This window comes from Pomacea canaliculata, linkage group LG12 (genome assembly GCF_003073045.1).
Source record: "Pomacea canaliculata isolate SZHN2017 linkage group LG12, ASM307304v1, whole genome shotgun sequence".
Lineage (NCBI taxonomy): Eukaryota > Metazoa > Mollusca > Gastropoda > Architaenioglossa > Ampullariidae > Pomacea > Pomacea canaliculata.
The window spans coordinates 17818917-17839761 of NC_037601.1; the positions used below are offsets into that span (position 1 = coordinate 17818917).

Genomic DNA, 20845 nt, shown 5'->3' on the forward strand with positions numbered 1-20845 from the left:
AGTAAAAAATATAGCGGACCACCAAGGCCTAAAAATCACTCTGTACTATGAATTTCAAATTTAAATTACCGCATTTGTTTCATTGCAATTTAAAACATGTCCTTTTGTGGTGCTACATAACGTTCTGTCCATGATAGCATGTAATACCTATACTTTTTTAACAGCCACGCATTATACAATATTACAGTATTCTTTACAGTTTAGGCTATGACTAAAAGCTGTTTGCCAATTTAAGGGACTTTTGTAGAATTTTACACAACATTTATAGTGAACCTGTCATCACCTATAACATTGATTTTCTTTGATTTATGGTCACACTTTTAGATGTCATTTAGATGCTTTAAATTTACGCCACAGACACATCTCTCAATCCCTTATTGACATCTGAATTCTTCATCCACACATTTCATAAGTTCAAGGTCACATTTACTGTCTTATGGATAGATACAAAGTCTACTTTTTTGGTTTTGTAAAATATATAAGTAGCAAAGGGTGTTATTTAAAAGTCTGCCATTTAACATACTGAAGTGGGAGTGTTTACTGCATAATTCTGACTTCTATTATGTTAATGAGCTGTAACCAGAGGTCACATGACAGTTACATTCAATAGCTAGAACCTTTATGTTTAGCGACCAGAAAGTTTTTTCTCAAAACCTTAGCTTTATTCTTCTCTACTCTTCTTGTGGAATCAGTCTCACTAGAGTTTTAAATGTACATAATCAGGAAAATTGTGTATTTGTGTACGTGCACTTGTGTGCATCCTTGCTTTTGCGAGATTAGCAAAATGCTAGCTGAAACTAGTGCTTTGTATTTTTGTAAGTGGAAGTTTGTTTACTGTCCGGGTTGAGGGGAGGATGGTATCATTTGAAGGGAAAGAACTCTTCGTATCTTAAATCTGAACGTAGGATGAGTTGTTCCGCGTAAACCTTGGCACCTTTGAACATTCAGTCGTCACGTGAACTTTTTGACCTCACTCTTTTCAAGGTTCACTGGTATTACTGTGCTGCAGGCACACATTACAGCAGGTTCCATAAATATAGAAGCACTTTATGTCAGTGGCAGGAAAACATGAATAGTTCTCGTTAAGTATACTTACATTCAGTGTCTCCTCCACAGACACTCATTTACATCTCGATGACTTGTCATACATGTTCGTGTTTACAAGTATAAGGAGACAGGCGGTTGAGCAGGTTTCTGAGTAATTTTATTAGCTGCAGTGTACGATAGGCAGCAAGAGAAGGTAATTACACATCCAGTTTTATTAAGCTCCAATTGTCAATGTTAGGGGCTTGATTTAGATATAAGCTAATCTTCCTGCTTTTCGTCTTAAAACAAACAGTAAAATCTTGCAAGACGAATGTTTGTATATGGGTATTTTTCACGAGATCTTTAAAAAAGTTTCGCCCAGAAAAAGATACAGCTGAATTATGAAAACATTATTTAAAAAACACAGGTTACTGCAATGACCTGGTTCAGGACGTAGCACATAAGGTCACATACACAATCAGAGGCCTTCAACAGATACCTGACTATGTTTGTTTTAGCCCCTGTGGGACCCCGGGGTATGCTTGTCTAGCGAGCATTGTAAGAATAAGGTCCCTGCCATCCAGCCAGGCATGTCGTAAGAGGCGATCGACTAAGGTGGACACCTCACCTAGAGGTAAAATAGGTTGTGGTAGGCTAAAAAGTATGTTACCAAAACTAAAACCAAAACCAGAGAACTCGTCACAGATGGCAGAGGTAATGAAGCACACCAGGAGACTGGACTAATGACGGATGACAGCCAAATCCGAAAGTGAGCTGGCGCCCCAACAGCGGATTTACCGAAGCCGAGGCAAAAGTTGAGGGAACGTGCAGACCTTGTACCAGACTGGCACTGTACAAGATAAACAAACAGCTAAACAACGGGTTTAATAACAGTGATGTGCCAGTGAAAGACGTGAACGGTAATGTCGTCAAGGGAGAGGCAGGAAAACTACAGCACTGGAGGGAGCATTTTGAGTAAGTTCTGAACAGACCAGATCCCCTCAGCTTGCAGACATCCAGCTATCAGCTATATAGACCTTGACATCTGCACAGACCTGCAAAGCCTGGAAGAAGTGACAGCAGCAATCAAGACAATGAAGAGCGGCAAAGCACCAGGGGCAGATGGAATAACAGCAGAGATGTTGAAAGCAGATGTGAATGTGACAGCTCCCAAGCTGATTGAAATCTTCAGGCAAGTTTGGGAATCAGGGCAGCTCCCTAGTGCATGGAAGACAGGGCTCATCTTCAAGTTATCCAAGAAAGGAGATCTTGTAGACTGCAATAATTGGAGGGGCATAACACTTTCTTTCCCTCACCAGCAAGGTCTTTAGCAAGATTGTTCTGTCAAGACCGACGGCAACCCTTGAGAAAGATCCCCAACAAGCAGGATTTCGCCCTGGGCGATCCTGCTCTGAACACACCTTCATTCTGCAACAAATTCTGGCGTATACTTGACATCTTTTGGCCAAACACCATCACCAATGAAGAACTGCTTCGAAGAACTGAAACCGAGTCCGTGACCACGCAGGTTCAACGAAGGCGTTGGCGTTGGATTGGACATGTGCTCCGACAGCAGACAGCAGACCTCTTCAGAGTCGCCCTACGATGGACACCAGATGGCCGAAGAAAACGAGGCCGCCCAAAGGAAACTTGGAGAAGAACAGTGGAAAGGGAGATGAAAGGAAAGGGCTGGACATGGGGTCACCTGCTGGAGCGGGTTTCAGCCGATCGACATCGGTGGCAGACTCTGGTTGAGGCCTTGTGACTCTCTACTTTACAAAGCTAAAAAGAATAATTTAAAACCAAATAATAAGTTAAAACAGAAGATAATATTTTTTATTTTAGTTGTTCGTATTTATGTCCAACGATATCGCTGGCTCGGGACAGTCGCTGCTATTTACATCCGGGTACTGTTGCTCTGGACAACCATCTTGACGCTCGGGGAGCTAAGCCTGCAGTTCTGAACTATATTGTTCTATTGAAGTGGGGAAAAATTAGTCAGAATGGTAAGCGACGACTCCGATTTTAGTATTTTTAATAGTTTCACGTTAAAATCTTTACATAGATATGCATACCTGTTCGTGTAATTTGAATATTTTGTTGCTGTTTTACAAATCTGTAAGCTTAAACAGTAAGTATAGTGGATCGGTGCATTTATTTACGAAATGCACAGAGTCGCAAACTTGGACATATTTTGATATGTATATGTATTACCTTTCAGTACATCAAAGTATCCAAATGGCTGGTTTTATGCCCTAAGTTTGATGGACAATGTTAAATGTACTGCATGGAGTCAGTCATGTTACAATCTCCAGCATAAGATTAGTGACAAGAACGTGTTTTGAGCATCAGAAGCATAATTTGTTTTTAATCTCCTTAGCCGCCAAAGAAGAAAGGAGGAAAGTCAGCAAAAGGAAAGAAGGGAGGAAAGGCACCAACTGTCATTGATGGCGTTGCAACTGAAGAGATGTCAAAAGAACAGGTGTGTTTCTGTCCTTTCTGACAAAGAAAACAATAAACAGAGATTAAGATAAGATAAGATAAGATAATACTTTATTAATCCCTCGAGGGCAATTCAGTTGCAGCTCGATTATATATATCAACCCACAGGCAGTCGTGTTGCAGTCAATCATACCAGCTCGATTAAAGTCATACATGATCGCATGCACATCACATTCATAATCCATTCAAAAGTCTGACGGCTGAAGCAACAAAAGACAGCCGCAGTCGGTTTGTCCTGCATGCAGGCATACTATATCGGCGACCTGATGGGAGCTGGACAAGTTCACCCGACAGAGCATGCCTGTCATCACGAAGGATGGCAGACACTTTCAGAAGAGTCCTCCTGTTATACAGATCCTGAAGAGAACTCTGGGTGGATCCAACGACTTTGAACTTGTTAGAACTTGTTCCGTCATAGTGATCATGGAAATTTAAATCCTTATGAGGAATGTCATCTTGAATAATGTTGAATAGTACGGACAGCAAATCTCTTTCACACTTTGGCAGTATTCTTTCTGTGTGTGTTCTTGCATGTACATGTGTGCCTAAAATATTTAACTGTAGCCAGTCCCTTTACTTTCTTATGCTATAATTATTAATTAACTATTCTTTGAACTATTCTTCCATAAAGCATATACACAAAGTCAATATTAAGATTTATAGAACCTTGTGGATTGTGCCTCTGTTGTATTTAAGTCTGACCTAACTACAGAGTATTGTGAAGGACCTTGTCAGCTACTGTTGAGTACACAGCTAAACTTTAGGTTGCAACTCAGATGCATCAGTTTCCTTGTGCTATATGCAAATTTTGCTGCTTGTAACATTTTTAATATGAATATAATTTTTTTTCAAGTTGACTTATGAATAGATGTGGTCATTGTTTTATACCAGACTGTCTTGCCTGATTTTCATTTGATACAATGTTGACACACTGATTTGTTAAGTGCTTTTGTTCATTGGCAAGCAGCTCATAGTACAGAAAAGTAAAATTGTTCCTCTTCTAGTCACTTCCTTGGCATAAATTTAATTTGAGCCGTAAAAAAAAACCAAACTCTCTCCCCTTCCATATAGCCACCTACCCACCATTGAAACCTTTAAATGTGCACTAAAGACACACTTCTTCATTTCAAGTTTACTCAAGTAACTGCTATTTTTCTTTTTTCCTGTATATATTCCAAGTTTGGATAAAAAGTACTTGAAAAGTAGCTTTGTGTTTACTGATACATGTCGATTTTCATAATTTATATAAAAAGTAAGAATAGTTAAATATCTTCCTAATTTGTTAACAAAAAGTCATTAGAAATAGTATTGGTTGACATTAAGTTATTTTTCTCTATTTTTCTAAAATGACTAAAGTGTAGGGAATCTAAAGCAGACATTTTGTTTGAAAGGGAAGTGATCACCTAATTGTGTTGTATCAGACTGATTTAAAAAAAAACCAACATATAACAACATACATTTTAAGAAAACCAAAATTCTGCAATTTCTCTTAGCTGGAGGAACACATCTCCAGGCTGCGAGAAGAGCTGGACAGAGAGCGAGAAGAACGAAACTATTTCCAACTGGAGAGAGACAAGGTCAACACCTTCTGGGAGATCACCAAGCGTCAGTTGGATGAGAAAAAGGCAGAGCTTCGCAACAAAGATCGTGAGATGGAGGATGCTGAAGAAAGACATCAGATTGAAATAAAGGTATGATTTGGTTGAAACTATGTATAAATCATTGTGTATACTGTTTATAGCAAGAGTTTAATTGCGACCGCTTAACAGTCGCATGCAATTTAGCATTCATTTTTGTAATGAGGAAGTTTTATAGAGTATGCATGTTTGTGTGACTCTGATTTGGTGTTTATGTATGCATATCTGCACTTCAGGGTGGTGATTTGTGGGTAAAAACAGTTATGTAAGCAGTTGGAAAAGGTAGCTATTGAAAGCTAATTCTAGTCTCCCCATTAACCAGTGCTATCAACATTGCCATTCTGCAGATCTCATTGATCTCTCAACAGGTGTACAAACAGAAAGTGAAGCATTTGTTGTATGAGCACCAAAACAATATAGCAGAATTAAAGGCTGAGGGTTCAGTGGCTTTGAAACTTGCACAAGATGTCCACGGTGGCAAGGAGCTGGATCTGCGTAAGGATAAACGAGCTCTGAAGGTGGAGCTTAAGGAGCAGGAGTTATCTCATGAAGAGGTCATCAAGGGCCTTAAGAAGGTCAGTTTGGTGGTGATCATTTTTACTTCAAATCCAAGTGGTTACAAAGCCTGATCCAACTTTTGTTGGAATCTACACTTGTATTATAAAAGAGATCTGTAAAAATGGATTAAATATTAGTTCTAAATAATACCCTGTCCTAAAATTCCAGCCAGGAGCAGTTTGCAAGTTGCAAGTCGTGTGACTGTCGTAACCTGAATTTTAAGAATTTGGATGACCACAGTTGCAAGACACAAGCAATGCTTTCTTCTCGTTAGTTTGATTCAATCCAGATATTTCCTTTGACTGCTACGTGAAAGCTTAAAATGAATTCGTACAAGTGACTTATGGCTTTGAACATTCCATAATTTTCTGGTTATGTGCTAAACTGTGAAACAGAAAGTCACTATTCTGAGGTCCACTTAAACCTATGGCTAGATGATTTCCCCTAACACCCAGCAGCTTTGCAGAAGAAATGATGCCTGGCTGATTTATCAGGGTACAAGTATATGAAGTATCTTTTATAAACATTAGCTTTTTTGGTTTTTATAACCAAAATATTACCCCTGCAGAGATTGTCACAAAATGTTTTTTGTGGTGAAATATACATTAGGTAATACTTTCAGTCAGTGTTTAGAATGTTGGAATAGTCATGATGTTTTGCTTTCAGCAAAGCATGTGTCACACTTTTATTTATTAGATTTTCTTGCATTTTGATCTACGTGCTCCCATACAAACATGATTGTGAGAAGAATTTTTTTTTAAAATGCCTGTTCTTCTATCTGAACAGACTCATGATGAGCATGTTACAGAATTAAGAAGTGATTTTGAACGCACTGCTCATGAAATTGAGGCAAATTATGAGAAAAAGATGAGGACACTAAGAGATGAGCTGGACCTAAGGAGGAAGACAGAAATCCATGAAATTGAGGAACGCAAAAATGGCCAGATTAACACATTAATGAAGAACCATGAAAAAGCTTTTAGTGACATCAAGAACTATTATAATGATATAACACTCAACAACTTAGCCCTTATCAACACTCTGAAGGTATGTTAACATTATCTTTAATGTTGTGAAAAGAGATTTGCAATGAAATTCTTATTTTATGAGATCAGTTAAACTTAAATTTTCTAACTGTACATAAATGTATTTTTTAAGTGATGTTTTATGTCTGAAATGGACATCATATCCATACAAGTGAGCCAGATTTTGATTTCCCAAAAATGCATTTTGGGATGGTTAATAATTTTAGTTTATGTACATTTCACACTACCCCTCTCCTTTTCAGAAATAGTTTTCTTCCAAGATATCATGCAATATTAAAAGAGCTGCTATTCTGCTTGTATTTTCATAAAGACTAACTCATTGTTTATTGAATTTGTTTGTACACTTTAAAGTATGAGAAATATATATATGTTTTTGTGTGCGAGAGGGACTTTTTTTAATTTAAAAAAAATCTGTGTCCGACTCCTCTGGCAGGAACAAATTGAAGAAATGAAAAGGAAAGAAGAGAGAACAGAAAGGCATATGAATGATGTGATAGCAGAAAACAGACGATTGACAGAACCCCTTCAGAAGGCTCGTGAGGAGGTTGATGAGCTTAAGAAAGAGTTGGCAAACTTTAATCAAACCAAAGATTTACTTCGGGTAAGTCTGTCAGCTGCATGTTTTAATGTGACTGCCTTTTATTTTCGCCTGCCCTGCTCAGTTTTGCGTCCTCCATTTTGTGTTTATCTTTTTCAGGAAGATAAAGTTACAAGGATGAAGCATTTGAAAATTAGGTTTTGCTTATGACATATATAGTAGAGAGATTAATATTTTTTATTCTTTCTTATAATAAATGTCAGATCATATGATGTCAATCTCCCTCAACTCCATGCATCATAAATTTGAAATAATGACAAAATAAAATCCTGAATGCTTATGCAGTGCCATAGGAACTAGAAGTTGTTGGGGTGGGGGTGTCAAAGGGGCAGCCGCCCCCTTAAAACAGATACTGGAGTCAAAAATGTGACCATTGCTCACTGTCGGCATGAAGTTTGCCCCTCATCCCCCAGAGTCGAGCATTTTCTTACGCCACTGTTGTTAACATTTGAAAGCTAAGAAAAACTTTTCATCCACTTTTGTTAAAATGCTTAATGCAGGCAAGAATGATCTCATTTTGTATGTTATTTAAGAAAGCTGAAGGTCAAATACATTAACATTAAGCACCTTTGTATAAGCAAAGATGTAGAAAAGAAATTTCCTATTTAAAAAAAAATAAAAGCATGAGTTGTTTTCTTTACCTTTAACAGAAATTAAAATATAGCAATTTTTGAGTGTAAAGAACTAAAGGGAATGAAAATAATATTTTATTACCATCATTAGTACCTTTTTCTGTGAATCAGATGACGAAGGGAAGATTAAAGGTTGCAACAGAGAATCTTAATGCTACCAAATGGGAGCTTGAGGTTTTGGAGCAGAGATTCCACAAGGTATAAATATTTTTTTATTACCTTAAGTAGTTCATTATTTCCTTATGCTATGGTTATGATATGATACGGGTATATTACAGGAGAAAGTTTATAATCAGATTGTTATTATCTAAAAACCCAGCTGCTTAGGCAAAGCTGATTTAGTTAGGTATAAAACATTGTCAATCAAGTGTGCTTACTTTGCTGTTGCGTTGGGGAGGTAGTTGTAATGGAGATGACATTTATCTAGTGAAAGTTTTCCGTGAACATTTCTGGGGTCCTATCTAATAGGGGTTCACGATACATAGGGAATGTCTTGATGAAGAAGTTTTACTGTATATGGAATCTTTATAATGACAACTTTGATTTAAATTGTACTAGCAAAGTTATGTTTCAGCACTATGATGGTTCTGAAAAAATTTATATCTTCATGCTATATCCTGCTGTAAAGGGCGCCACCTAGGAATAAATGCTTTTGTGATTAATTTATTCTCACATTTAATTTTCTTAAAGTAAAATATTATATTGTTTTTAAAATAACAATCAGCAGCTTATTCTTTTTCTTTAAATACATTTTTTGTTTTTCTTGGTGGTACTGCAAGTGCATCAATCAGAGCATGAGTGGTTGGTATTAGTCTGGTCATCACTGTTACTCTCGTAATCTTCACTGTTACTCTGGTCATCTTCAAATACTATTTTTCAGACTTATATTGTTAGGCATATGACTACAAGCTCAAAAGAGATCAGACCTTTTTTCCAGTGAACTTCTCATGACAGCATCTAAAAAAATGTTGATGTCATCAGCAATGTGTACCTGTCTGCAGATTCAGGAAGAGAGAGATGAGCTGTATCGGAAGTTTGTCAAGGCCATACAGGAAGTTCAGCAGAAGAGCAGTTTCAAGAACCTCTTGCTGGAGAAGAAGTTGACAGCTTTGGCTGACATGCTGGAGAAGAAGGAAGCACAGCTGAATGAAGTGCTGTCAGCATCCAACCTTGATCCCACAGCACTTACTGTTGTCACAAGGAAACTTGAGGTTAGATTTTGTGCAAATTTTATTCCATGGACTTTCATTAGTTGGCGCTTAAATTCCTAAGCAGCAACATTATCTCTTTGAATAAGAACTTTGCAAACGGTATACTAAATAAGGGACAGATAAATAACAGTCAAATAGTTTTTCTGCAGTTTTTAGATGTTCAGAGGTTTCAAAAGTTTAGTTTTCATAATGAAATGTGTTCAAGAAATCTGTCAAAATGTCATTGTTTGAGCAGGATGTTCTGGATTCCAAGAACAGTGCCATTAAAGATCTACAATATGAATTGGCTCGTGTGTGCAAGGTGAGGACAAGACTATACGTAATCTGCAATTAGTTTGTTCGTTTTTTTTGGTTTGTATTTGCTTTTAGCATTTTGAAATAATTACCTTTTTGTTATAGAAGTGCACATGGATAACATTGTGCATGCAGACACAAGGTGTGTGCGTACGTAATACATGTGGTATGGCCATGTATGAGTTGCTAGACAAACTATAAAACATATTTGTGATAATTTTAGAAATAAATTAAGTAACATCAAGATCTTTCTGATGATAAATGTACAGATTCTTTAGAGACAGTAATTAAGATAGTTGTTAACAGTCTAGTTATTCTGTAAATCACATTTATTTTCAGGCTCATAATGACCTGCTACGTACAAATGAGTCCAAGTTACAACAGTTTGGTGTACCCATAGAGGAGCTTGGGTTCAAACCACTGGAGAGCACTGTTGGTGGACAGTCCCTTGGGCAGGGGCCAGCTGGTCTGGTGTCAGCTCCAATATAGAGACTTGCTACTGTATGGGTACAGAGCTCTTATTGCTTGGGACTGAAAAATCAAGGTGCAAAACCACAGACTTACTGCAAAACTAATCCTCATAGAGCACTTAAAATGTGCAGGCACAGTTCAGTTTGTCAGGATTCTTTTATACATGATGTGAAAAGATACAGGTACAATCAGAGCACACAAGGCGTTGAATATATTATGTGTGTTTGATATTTCTTTTACATATTTGTATGGTCAGAGGCGACTGGATTAGTTGGAAACACTAGTATGAACAAGTACTACATATTGCAGTGCCTGAAAAATTTTGATAAAATTGTTTTATATAATTTTTGTTATAAGTGTAAATAAAAGTGAAGAAATATAATTTGCCTCCCTATTGATGAGCTTTGTATTTTTGTGAGTGGAAGTTTGTTTACTGTCGGGGTTGAGGGGAGGTTATCATTTGAAGGGAAAGAACTCTTCGTATCTTAAATCTGAACGTAGGGATGAGTTGTTCCGCGTTGCTTCGTTAGCCTTGAAACCTTTGACATTCAGTCGTCACGTGAATTTTTTGACCTCGCTCTTTTCAGGTTCACTGGTATTACTGTGCTGCAGGCACACATTACAGCAGGTCCCATAAATATAGAAGCACTTTATGTCAGTGGCAGGAAAACATGAATAGTTCTCGTTAAGTATACTTACACTCAGTGTCTCCTCCACAGACACTCATTTACATCTCGATGAATTGTCATACACGTTCGTGTTTACAAGTAAGGAGACATGCAGGTGGTTTAGCAGGTTTTTTAAGAATTAAATTTTATTAGCTGCAGTGTACGATAGCAGCAAGAGAAGGTAATTACACATCCAGTTTCATTAAGCTAATTGTCAGTGTTGGGGGATTGATTTAGATATAAACTAATCTTCCTGCATTTCGTTTTAAAACAAACAGTAAAATATTCTTGTATGAAGCTGTGCATCTTGCAAGATGAATGTTTGTAAACATCTCGGCTGGCAAAGGAGCAAAGCTGATTGGCTGTTATCTGTGTCAGCCGGAGGCTCCTACCGAGAATTCGGCGAGAGAACTAGGGCAAGCGTCCCACAGGGCTAACAACTGTCCTAAAAGGGGTTTACCTTCCTCTTTATTCGTGGCGTGTATATTTTCCGTCTTACTGGCTTTTGTTGTAATATTTGACAATGTTCGATTATCTATGATTATGAGCGAACTGCCCGTTTGATGATATGCACTTTATGTACGTTCCTCTTGAGTGCATTCCGTGCCTGTGGAGTATCTACAGTAATTTTGTTTGAGTGAATGAGAAATATATTTGCCCATTGTGATGTTAGCTAATACATTTATGTTCGAGTTTTTTTATGTGTGTGTGTGTGTGCTTCTATCGTTTACAAATATTTTTATATTCAGATTTTAAAAAGTAGGTCAACTGTCATCGAGGTGGGGGGGGGGGTGTGGAAAGCAATAATCTGGATAAGATCATCATATGGCAGTTTCTGCCTGAAGACTATTGTCATATATGCTGCTGTTAAGACTGCTGATATAGTTACATGGGTATTTTTCACGAGATCTTTAAAAAAAGTTTCGCCCAGAAAAGATACAACTGAATTATGAAAACATTATTTCAAAAACACAGGTCACGGCAATGACCTGGTGCAGGTCGTAGCACATAAGGTCACATCCACTGACGCAATCGGATGCTGTCAACAGATACCTGACGCTATGATCGTTTGCCTGGGTCGCTGCTGGCTTCAGGGTGTTTACATCAGAACGGTCAAGGTGACGAAGAAAAGCAAGGGAAGGGGCGAATTCATGAAGAGAGGGTAAATCAGTGTCCAGGGTAAGTCTAGGGGCAAACGTTTTCTTGCCGCAGTTATGAAGAGGTGTCTTGACTTCGAGGATCTCGATCTCTGGGTTAGTAGTTTTGTAGTGGCGATCGAAGATTCCCTGGAGGGAAGTAACATTTGCATCGTCAACACGGCTCGTGGATGAGTGGTGTTAAGAAGCTTACATGTTGTTATTGCTCCTCGGGGAAAAAATGACTGCAGACATGGCCTGAAGGATGCGAGTCTCTGTATAATTGTGGACAGTGCAGATTAATAACAGGAAAATTAAATAGACTGCGGTGCACAGTGTAAAGGAACTATAAACTGTACATACTTTTTTTTATTATGTGATCTAACATGTGGTCATTCAAATCATGTACAAGTGTAATGCTGATACCACCGAGTTTGTGAAAATAAATGGTTTGGTTGCACAAGGAAAAATACAGTTCGTCACCTTCATCAGCAGTCCTAGTTTCATGAAAAACCTGATAAAGAAATTGTCGAATTCTTTCCTGATAATAGGTGTGTCTATATATATATATGTGTGTGTGACCTTATGTGTTACGACCTGCACCATTGCCATAAACTATTTTTTTCAATTAACGTTTCCGCAGGGAAAGCATATAAGGACTGTAGCACATTTATAACCGCTCACAGATATATTCAGATAGAGTAACACTTTTGTTGGGTGAGTTAAACTAGAGAGGTTCTCACAAAATGCTCATAAAATAACTATCATTCTCTAAATATGTAAAACGGGTAAATGTCACCATCGATGAAGAAAATCGTACCCAAGCAGTTGCTGCATAGTCTTTCTGGAGGAAAAATGAAATAGAAAAATTTGACGATGCACGATGTACGATTATTTCAAGAAAGTGTCAAATTGAGTATAGGATCATCTAAATGTCCCTCCAAATGGTGGAAGAAACACACAAAATAAAGAAATAAATGCAACCAGGCCTGCCAAAAGGGTGAGTCAGAGATGGCTAGTGTACCCGGCTTTGGTCAATATATATCCTTTTCTTTTAAACAACAGAAAAGGTGTCACAATGAAAAATAAATAAAGCTTGACTTCAAAGAACGCTATAAACGTGTAGGCTACTAAGCGAGTATATCTTGATATATATATATACCCAAGTCTGTGACGACTGTCACATGCATTTTAGGGTGAAGGATATAAACCTTGTATTGTTTTGAATCTTGTTTGTTTAATCTGTCGCGTTTTTCACATCCACTGGTGAAATTTTCCTACAGAAGGAGGGCAAATTGATGGTTTTCAATTAATTTTTCCTCACTTATTTTACCAAACGAAATGTTTAATTATAAATTGTAAGCATACTGTTATATATACTGAAAAAAATACAAGGTTATAATTATAAATGCAAGTGGCCATGACAGGTCGTCTGCCGCGGGGCCTGTGCTGACTCTCGGCGGCCCCAAATGCGACTTAATAAAACAGAAAGATTTATGGAATATAAAAGTCGAATTGTAATGCAAGAAACATAAAGTGGATGTATACACTGAAATAAGGCTACGTAAAAAAAGCATACAGAAGTAGCTAGCATGAGGTCACCATGATGTTTTAATTACACAATGTCTTCCCTCCAGCCTGTTTCAATGTGCATGTGTTGTGGGTCAAGGGCGCTCTTGTTGTTAGGAGCTGACTCAAAAAAATATCCCCAAGCCCAGACGAACATGTAAGTGGAGTTTTCTTTGGCTTCTTGCCACATGCAGCTGACTTCCTCGGGGTTAGTCGTGCCTGTACTAACCCTAGTTCTTTGGTGCGACCTAAGACAAAAGTTCTCATTCTCAAAACGGAGCGGACAGCGACAACGAAAACCGAAAGTAAATTGTACAGTAGGTTGTCTGATTGCTTATAGATGAAACTAAGGCCAGTTGGATATACTTTTAAAGACCAAAACGAATACAAAAGCATCTATTCTCTGCATTAATTAACGACTCGAACTCAAAACTTGCAAAAAGAGAAAGGGTTTCCGAGAAAGTTAATAAAAATGTCGTGGATCACGTGTTCAGACGCCACCGCAGCTATATATATATAGGGTCTGACGTCAGTTTAGTACACTAGCCAATTGTCCGTTTAACGATGTAGCATGACTAAGCATGTGCTTACTAAGCATACTATTCTGCTCACTCCTCACTTAATGTTTTCATGGTGTCATCTGTTTGATGAAATTTATGTTTCTTGTATGTCACTTTTCTCTTCACTCAAAAGTTGCATGGACCTTTCATTCATTATAAAAATAACAGGTTTCTCTAAAACGATGAGCATAAACTAATATATCATATCAGCAAAAACAGTGCTGTAAGAAAAAGGCACTTATACATTAATTAACATGTCGACTTCAAAGCAAAATGTTCGTGTCTGCCTCGAAAATGATCGGTAGATACCGAAAACTAAATTGAAAGTGAAGATTACATACTTGACAATTGTTAAATGCCAAAATCAAAACTAATTTTTTCACTTCTTTTGCAGCTTCAAATAAATCAGTGCAAGTAGGAAACTAATGTAGTAGAAAATTGAATAATAAAAATAATATAAAAGATGTGCCCTTATATATCATACCCCTTTTCCCGCCCATTGTGTTGAATTCAGTAAGCTTACCAGGAGTATTGGTAAATTATTAAGACAGACTAATAATGGCAAAGAAGAATGAGAAAGGAAAAACATAGATCCTTGGCATCTTGTGTTAACATGTTCAAGAAAAATCAATGTCAATGAGAGCAAAATAGTTGTGCAAATTCAAAGAGTACCATTTATCACAGCCCCAAACTCACATTTTGTCATTACACTTCAAGTGTAAATTAAAATGTTTGTTTTTAAAGAATGTGTTACTACATTGTATTTGTAGTGTGTATTTAAATTTGGAAATACTATAATAGGTAATTGGACTAAATATGGTTGATAATAGTAAGTTTTAATGATTTTTTACCACAGTTAATTCTTCTAATTATTACTCTATTAATGTCGTTTTTGACTCTCCATCTGTAGAATAATAATCCTCCGACAGATTAGAACGGTCTCTCTCTTTTTTTTCTCTCTCTCTGCCCCCAACTGTTTAGAACATTGTCAACAACTACATTTCCAAAAACTTACCCCCAGGTCTTCACGCTGCGTGATTGAAGACTGTCAACACCCAGGGCAGCTCTGCTCCACAACAGGGAAGGGAGGCAGGGAGGAGGTATAACCTGGGAGCTTGAACACCTCTACCCTGAGCACTTCATCGCCTGTAACCACCAACTACATCTTATTATACACATCCGTGTTGTAACCACGAAGATCTGGGGTCGAATCTTTTAACAAGAAATTGCGTTGAGTTCAGTAAACTATTTTAATTCTGTTGTATTTACAGCTGGTTTATTTTCGAGTGAAGATCTGTAAACATCTGTTTTGATTAAAGGCCTCTTATGTTGATCTACTTTTCTCCCCAGTAAGAGACGTTTCTGGGAAATGAATTCTTGGTTTGTTTATTGTTTCTACCCGGTACTTTCTGAGACCAGTCAGGACTGACGGGTTTAAACTCTCATGATTCTTACTCTTTGATACTCTGTTGTGAGCTTCACTTGTCTTTGTTTCTATGTGTTCTGTCTCTCTCTTCCTCTCTGTTTAAAATTACTAATGACATTTTTGTTGTTATAATTAACTTCACATGTAGAGAAAGAAGGCACAAGTATGTTTTTAGTGGATGGGAACACCCGACAGCTAACAGTGTGGGCGAGTCGGCACAGATTTTGGATTGAAAGTTACCTGTATGACGTGTCACTTGACAATAAACTGGAGAAAAAAAAACCTGTAGTTTTTCGAATGATCACAGCACTGTGATATGGAACTGAACAGTGAAATTTTCAGATACAGTGTCTGTGTGTGTTGTGGAGAGATGGGGTTGGTTGGTGCAGGGAGCGCGCGCATCTGTTTGAATGTGGTTTTGTGGCCGGTAGGAAGGATTATATAGTTTATCTAGGTTGACACACACACGCCCGCGCACAATAATTTAATTCCTCTTCACCAAAGCACTATATACAGATTAATATATCTCCAGCAATCAAACATCCTTCTAGTTCCGCTGCATGAAGTCACTTCCTGTCCTGACAGTCACACGCTGATGAATCACATGCCAGTTTTGTATTGAAGGTGATTTAGTAGGATGAAAATGTTTTTTTAAAACTATTATGGGAAGCTACGTCCAAGAATTCCCCAACTGAGTGATGCACACCTGCAGACAGTATGCAACAAGTCACTAACTATTACATACACAGACACGAGTAAGTAATCTATGGTCCTAGCTCTGCCATTGGCTGAAGCCTTCACAGTGTATTATACTTACCCATGTATCTGGCGTCTGTGTTGCTGAACTCATTCTCTTTTCTGCATAATGATACTTGTATCGTGTAGCCCGAGAACAGAAAGGGAATTCACACATTTACCCAGACTTGAAATGATGGGCCATCTAAAATCTTACATCTGGGAGAAATGGGAGACTATCAAAGACCAGGCATGTATTGAAAAGAAAAACATCACAATACTAATATATTTTAAAAAGACGGGTAAAGCTACAAGTAAACACTTGTGTATTTAAGTTACCTTCTCACAATACAAAACACTTTACCCAAGGACATGTATAGGTGGACTGTTGTCTGTCTGCCGAGACCAACGCTTATACCTCTTGCGAACTTTTCCCCTGTTAGTCTCGGCGAGCCGTAACAAAGAATGTGACTAAACCGGAAGCTTTGTAGTCTCCTGCCTTGTTTAAATAGTTAATCTGAAATGTGAAGAAACCAGAAGCTTTGTAGTATACTGCCTCTTTTTAGTAGTTAACTTGAAAAAAAAATCATCTGCCAGCAGTCCAGTAATACAAGTGCTTGCCGTTATCATGCGATATCGCAGAACTCATTTAACATTTTGGACATATTTATGGGGCACCAATCATGTTAGTTCAAAGTGCACTTTGGCTCACTATACAGAAACGTTACTTTAAAAAAATAAAAAATAAAAACACACACAATGCCTCTCTAGCTTGGCTGTGTGCCATGTAGTTTTATACCGAAACAAACACCTTGATGAAAGGCAACCTTGCTCGGCGAGCTTCGAGGAAGAAACCAAAGGTAGTATAACTACAAGTGGCAATAAAATCTGCTCAAGAAAAAAAAAAAATCAAGCAGTGCGACGGACAAAGTGGTGCAGTGCTCTCCCAAGCCAGTTACATAATTGCTACCCAGGGTGTCCAGCTTCGGCTGGGTTGCTTTCTACCGCTAACTCTCCTAGTTCTGTTTTTATTCTTGATTTCGATCTGTCGCTTTATATGAGTGAAATTCAAAGCGCAGTACCAACTGAGCGAAACAGTGCAAAATTTGTAGTCTCGATGTGACCGGCTGGCAGTTTGTGTTCGGAAACGGGGCCACGACGGTTGGTTTATTTGGTGGGAAAGTGGTTCCACCTTGAGGTAATTTCGCAGTTCATTTAGGGGGCGAAGCAGTCAGCTAACAAAGGAATCTACGTTCAAACAGTCTTTGATGACTGAGACCATGGAATGTGCTGTAACCAAAACAGCCTGCAACGCCATCTTGTAGTGCAGACATGGTGAATTGTTCCTCCAGCCACCCATGAACCTTCAGACAGTATAGGGATCAGTTGGGGAAAAACAGAGCCGTAAATTTACTCCATCAGTAATGTTCATCTTGTGTGTTGGAGAGCTGGTCATAAAGATGTCCAACCCTGACGTCACAGCCTTTCAAAACAGGTCATGCGGAAAATCCTGTTTTGCGAGTAGCCTAAGATGGCTGCTGAAACAGTTAACCACCCAACTGTGCCTAGCTAAGCCTTGCCCCGTTTCTGTCATTCCTTGCTCTCTCTCTCTCTCCTTCTTTCTGTCTGCGGGCTGTCCAATGATAGTAAAACGGATTTAAAGTGCAATTCCTGGGGACGGTTACAGGTTTTATCTCAGGAAAACGTACCCGATTACCTGGTGACTTGCTCCCTCTGAGATAACTATCCTCCTTTACTAGGAGTAAAAACAATGTTCAGCTCGACTCTAACAAAATAAAAAATATCTTGGCAAGAAATCGGGCCAACCACAGCCTTCACTGCTGGCTCACAGGTGTTTGTGCGTCACACCTGCGCCGCAATCCTTTGTCGGGCTCGCAACACAGTCTGTAGCCTGTGCCTGTGTAACAGTCTGTCTGGCTGAGTGTGTATTTATTTTTGATTACATGGGTCTGTGTGTATGTGTCCCTGTCAACATTTAAACACACACACTCACGCACATTATATATATTAATACATTTACATAGCGAGAGGTAGACATACTCCTCACATCATGTTTACTATAATATATAAACAGGAATTAATAAGACGATTTAGGGGGAATTTTTTTTATCCCCACCTACATTAGAGAAGTGAGTCAGTGGATACCACATTCTCTACTGTTAACACCAGTAAAAAGCCGTGTATTCACATTAATTCTCGTCACCAACGGCTGTGTGCCCGACTTATCGATGACTACCCTCCTCCAAGTCTTTGACATAATCAGGTCAGCGGCGAACGAATCTGTGCTCCACTAACCTAGCACTCACCTGCGGTGGACGGATATCCACAGGGTGGGGGTTAGTTGTTGGGAGGATAGGGGGGTTCCTGCGTTCACTTTTCTTACCCTTTGTTATTACTGGCCTCCTTTCCCGCCCCAGACTCGACAGTTGATACCGAACCGTCTGTAGTCCTGACTAGGATGTGCTTTGTGAACGAATTAGTGCAAAAAAGCTATTTCAAGCTTTTGCAGAGACAAGGTGAGACACACAGAGACAAACAGACTTATCTGAACTCTGTGATGACCTGTAATGACATCGCTCGTGCTGCATGTCACAAGGTAGTGTTTCCATGAAAGACAAGTCACGACTTGTCTCTAGGGTCAGAATGGCTGAAAGTCTGTAATTGTTACTGTAATTGTACACCTGTAAATAGTGCGTGGTAAATCAGTCTTTTCAGGTTCTTGGAAGTACACTCGAAACCCCTGATCGAGTCTGATTATCGCGAGTATAACAAACACATCCTCTTGACCATGAAAGGTAGCAAAACCACCGAACTGTGCCATTGTATCGGGAACTAGAAGAGTAATGTTTTGGCAAACAATTCTGGTTTTGGCATTTTGACCACAGTTCCTGTATCCGTAAACTTCGTCCCTAAACCATTGATTTCCTGTGACCACACACACACAACTTTGTAAACTTGCTCACAATATATTCGACATTTGTCCTGTTAAGAAAGCCATTTTTCGCAAAAAGCAGACAGGATTTTATGTAGGTGCATAAGTGTGTATGTATGAACTGTATGTGACGGTATGTATACTTGTAGTGTCAAAATGTTTAACACCTAACCCCAAGGCAAATGTACCTGTTGGCGTGTATAGGGTCATTCACGACCACTTGCAGTTGCAAAGAATGTGTAGTGCTCTTCTAAATTCTATCCGTTTATGTATATTTGGATATAGATATATACTTAGAAATAATATATCCATTTATCCTTTTCGTGTGTTTCTTTCTGTGGGACTGCCGAACACCGATATCTGTTGCTTTAAAATTTTATTAACCCTTCAACAGACGCGGAGACTAGGAGTGATAGGAGCTGGAGTGCAGACGAGGCGTTTCTCCTCAGTTTAAATCGTCATAAATCAAATTGAAGAACCTGTTGCAAAAGATTGCTTACAGGAGCCAACTGTCGTCTGATCTGTTGGTTCTGTCCTTGGTGTCCTGTACGTGCTGACCGATCAGCCAGAAGGACAAGTAGAACAAACCCAGAGGCCCACACGGATGACTGGCATGCAGGAGGTTCATCATGTCGGAGTTCGAACTCACATGGTCACGCGATAAGCTCGTGCGCCAAAGTCCAGGACATGCGCAGATGACGAATTGGACCAAGGATCGAGAAGATTTACAACAAAAGTGGGGTTACTTTTGCCTCTTAGGCGGCGCGATAACAAGCTTTTACAATTTTTATTTTTATCTCTATGCATGTCCTGTTGTCCTCATGATTTTTTTAAGTAGACTTTTTTGTTGGTGTCATAGTTTTGAAACATGGAAATTCCTGCTGAGAGATAGAGCTACAAAAAGGCGGACGAAGATAAGGATTTAAATAAAAAAAAAAATTCGTAGATATGTAATCCCCCCGTTTATAATGTGTCAGCTAGACCTTCTTGAAAAGTGCATTTTGCACACGGATCCAGTAATCTTGGTAATGCTCCGACTCCTCTCCTATAATCCTTTATCTGTTCATCTTCCCAGTTGCCTTATTAATTAAACTTGGAGTATCTGGACAGGATGAACCTCCTTTCGCAACAGGTTCTTCGATTTGATTTATGACTTGATTTCAACTGAGGAGAAATGCCTCTGTACTCCAGCTCCTATCACTCCTAGTCTCCGCGTCTGTTGAAGAGTTAATAAAATTTGAAAGTAACATATATATCCGCAATGTATGCAATGAACACTTATTCAGAGATGAAGCGGTGATTTTCAGATTTTAATGATGACATCTCGCGTCTTGGAATTTCTCTTGAGGGTCAATAATAAGAAGGCATGACGCCATCTCAGATAAGAGAACGATAACGAGGTCACTATAGGGGTTCCACCAGAGGCGGTGATAGACAAAACAATCATTTCATGACCTTTTCTATGCTATATCATCGTGCTTAGTTAGCAGTAAACTGCAATTAATCTTTCAAATATTATACTTCATTTTGTTGCAGCATTTTACTCGATAAACCCTCGTCAGGGGGATCATTCGTTTGTTTCAAAAGTCGTTCAAGTGGAGGGCGGCATAAAAGGACCAGAGTGATGATAAATGGTATTTTTACCCTAAAGATTGGATAAAGCTCGTTGCGGGATACTAGAGAGATTGCCAGTGTTAATACTAGCAGTGGTTCCCTGCACAGACTAGTACAAGAGATAACTACAAAAATAAGAGTCGAGGTGGGCGCCCTTTACCCAGGGTAGCGATGACTCTAAGCACCTCCGCTACTCATAAGAACATATG

At 38.7% G+C, this 20845-nt stretch overlaps 1 protein-coding gene across 1 annotated transcript; it reads left to right on the top strand.

Annotated features, from left to right (window-relative positions):
• Positions 1 to 2898: 2898 nt before the first annotated feature.
• LOC112577305 (dynein regulatory complex subunit 4-like) lies at positions 2899 to 10373 on the top strand. The gene is made up of 10 exons (XM_025260362.1): positions 2899 to 3032; positions 3407 to 3508; positions 5022 to 5219; positions 5534 to 5740; positions 6510 to 6770; positions 7203 to 7370; positions 8111 to 8197; positions 9001 to 9210; positions 9446 to 9511; positions 9844 to 10373. Exons 1-10 carry the CDS (start codon positions 3030 to 3032, stop codon positions 9991 to 9993), a joined length of 1452 nt encoding a protein of 483 aa, XP_025116147.1. The 5' UTR covers positions 2899 to 3029; the 3' UTR covers positions 9994 to 10373.
• The last annotated feature ends 10472 nt before the right edge of the window (positions 10374 to 20845 follow it).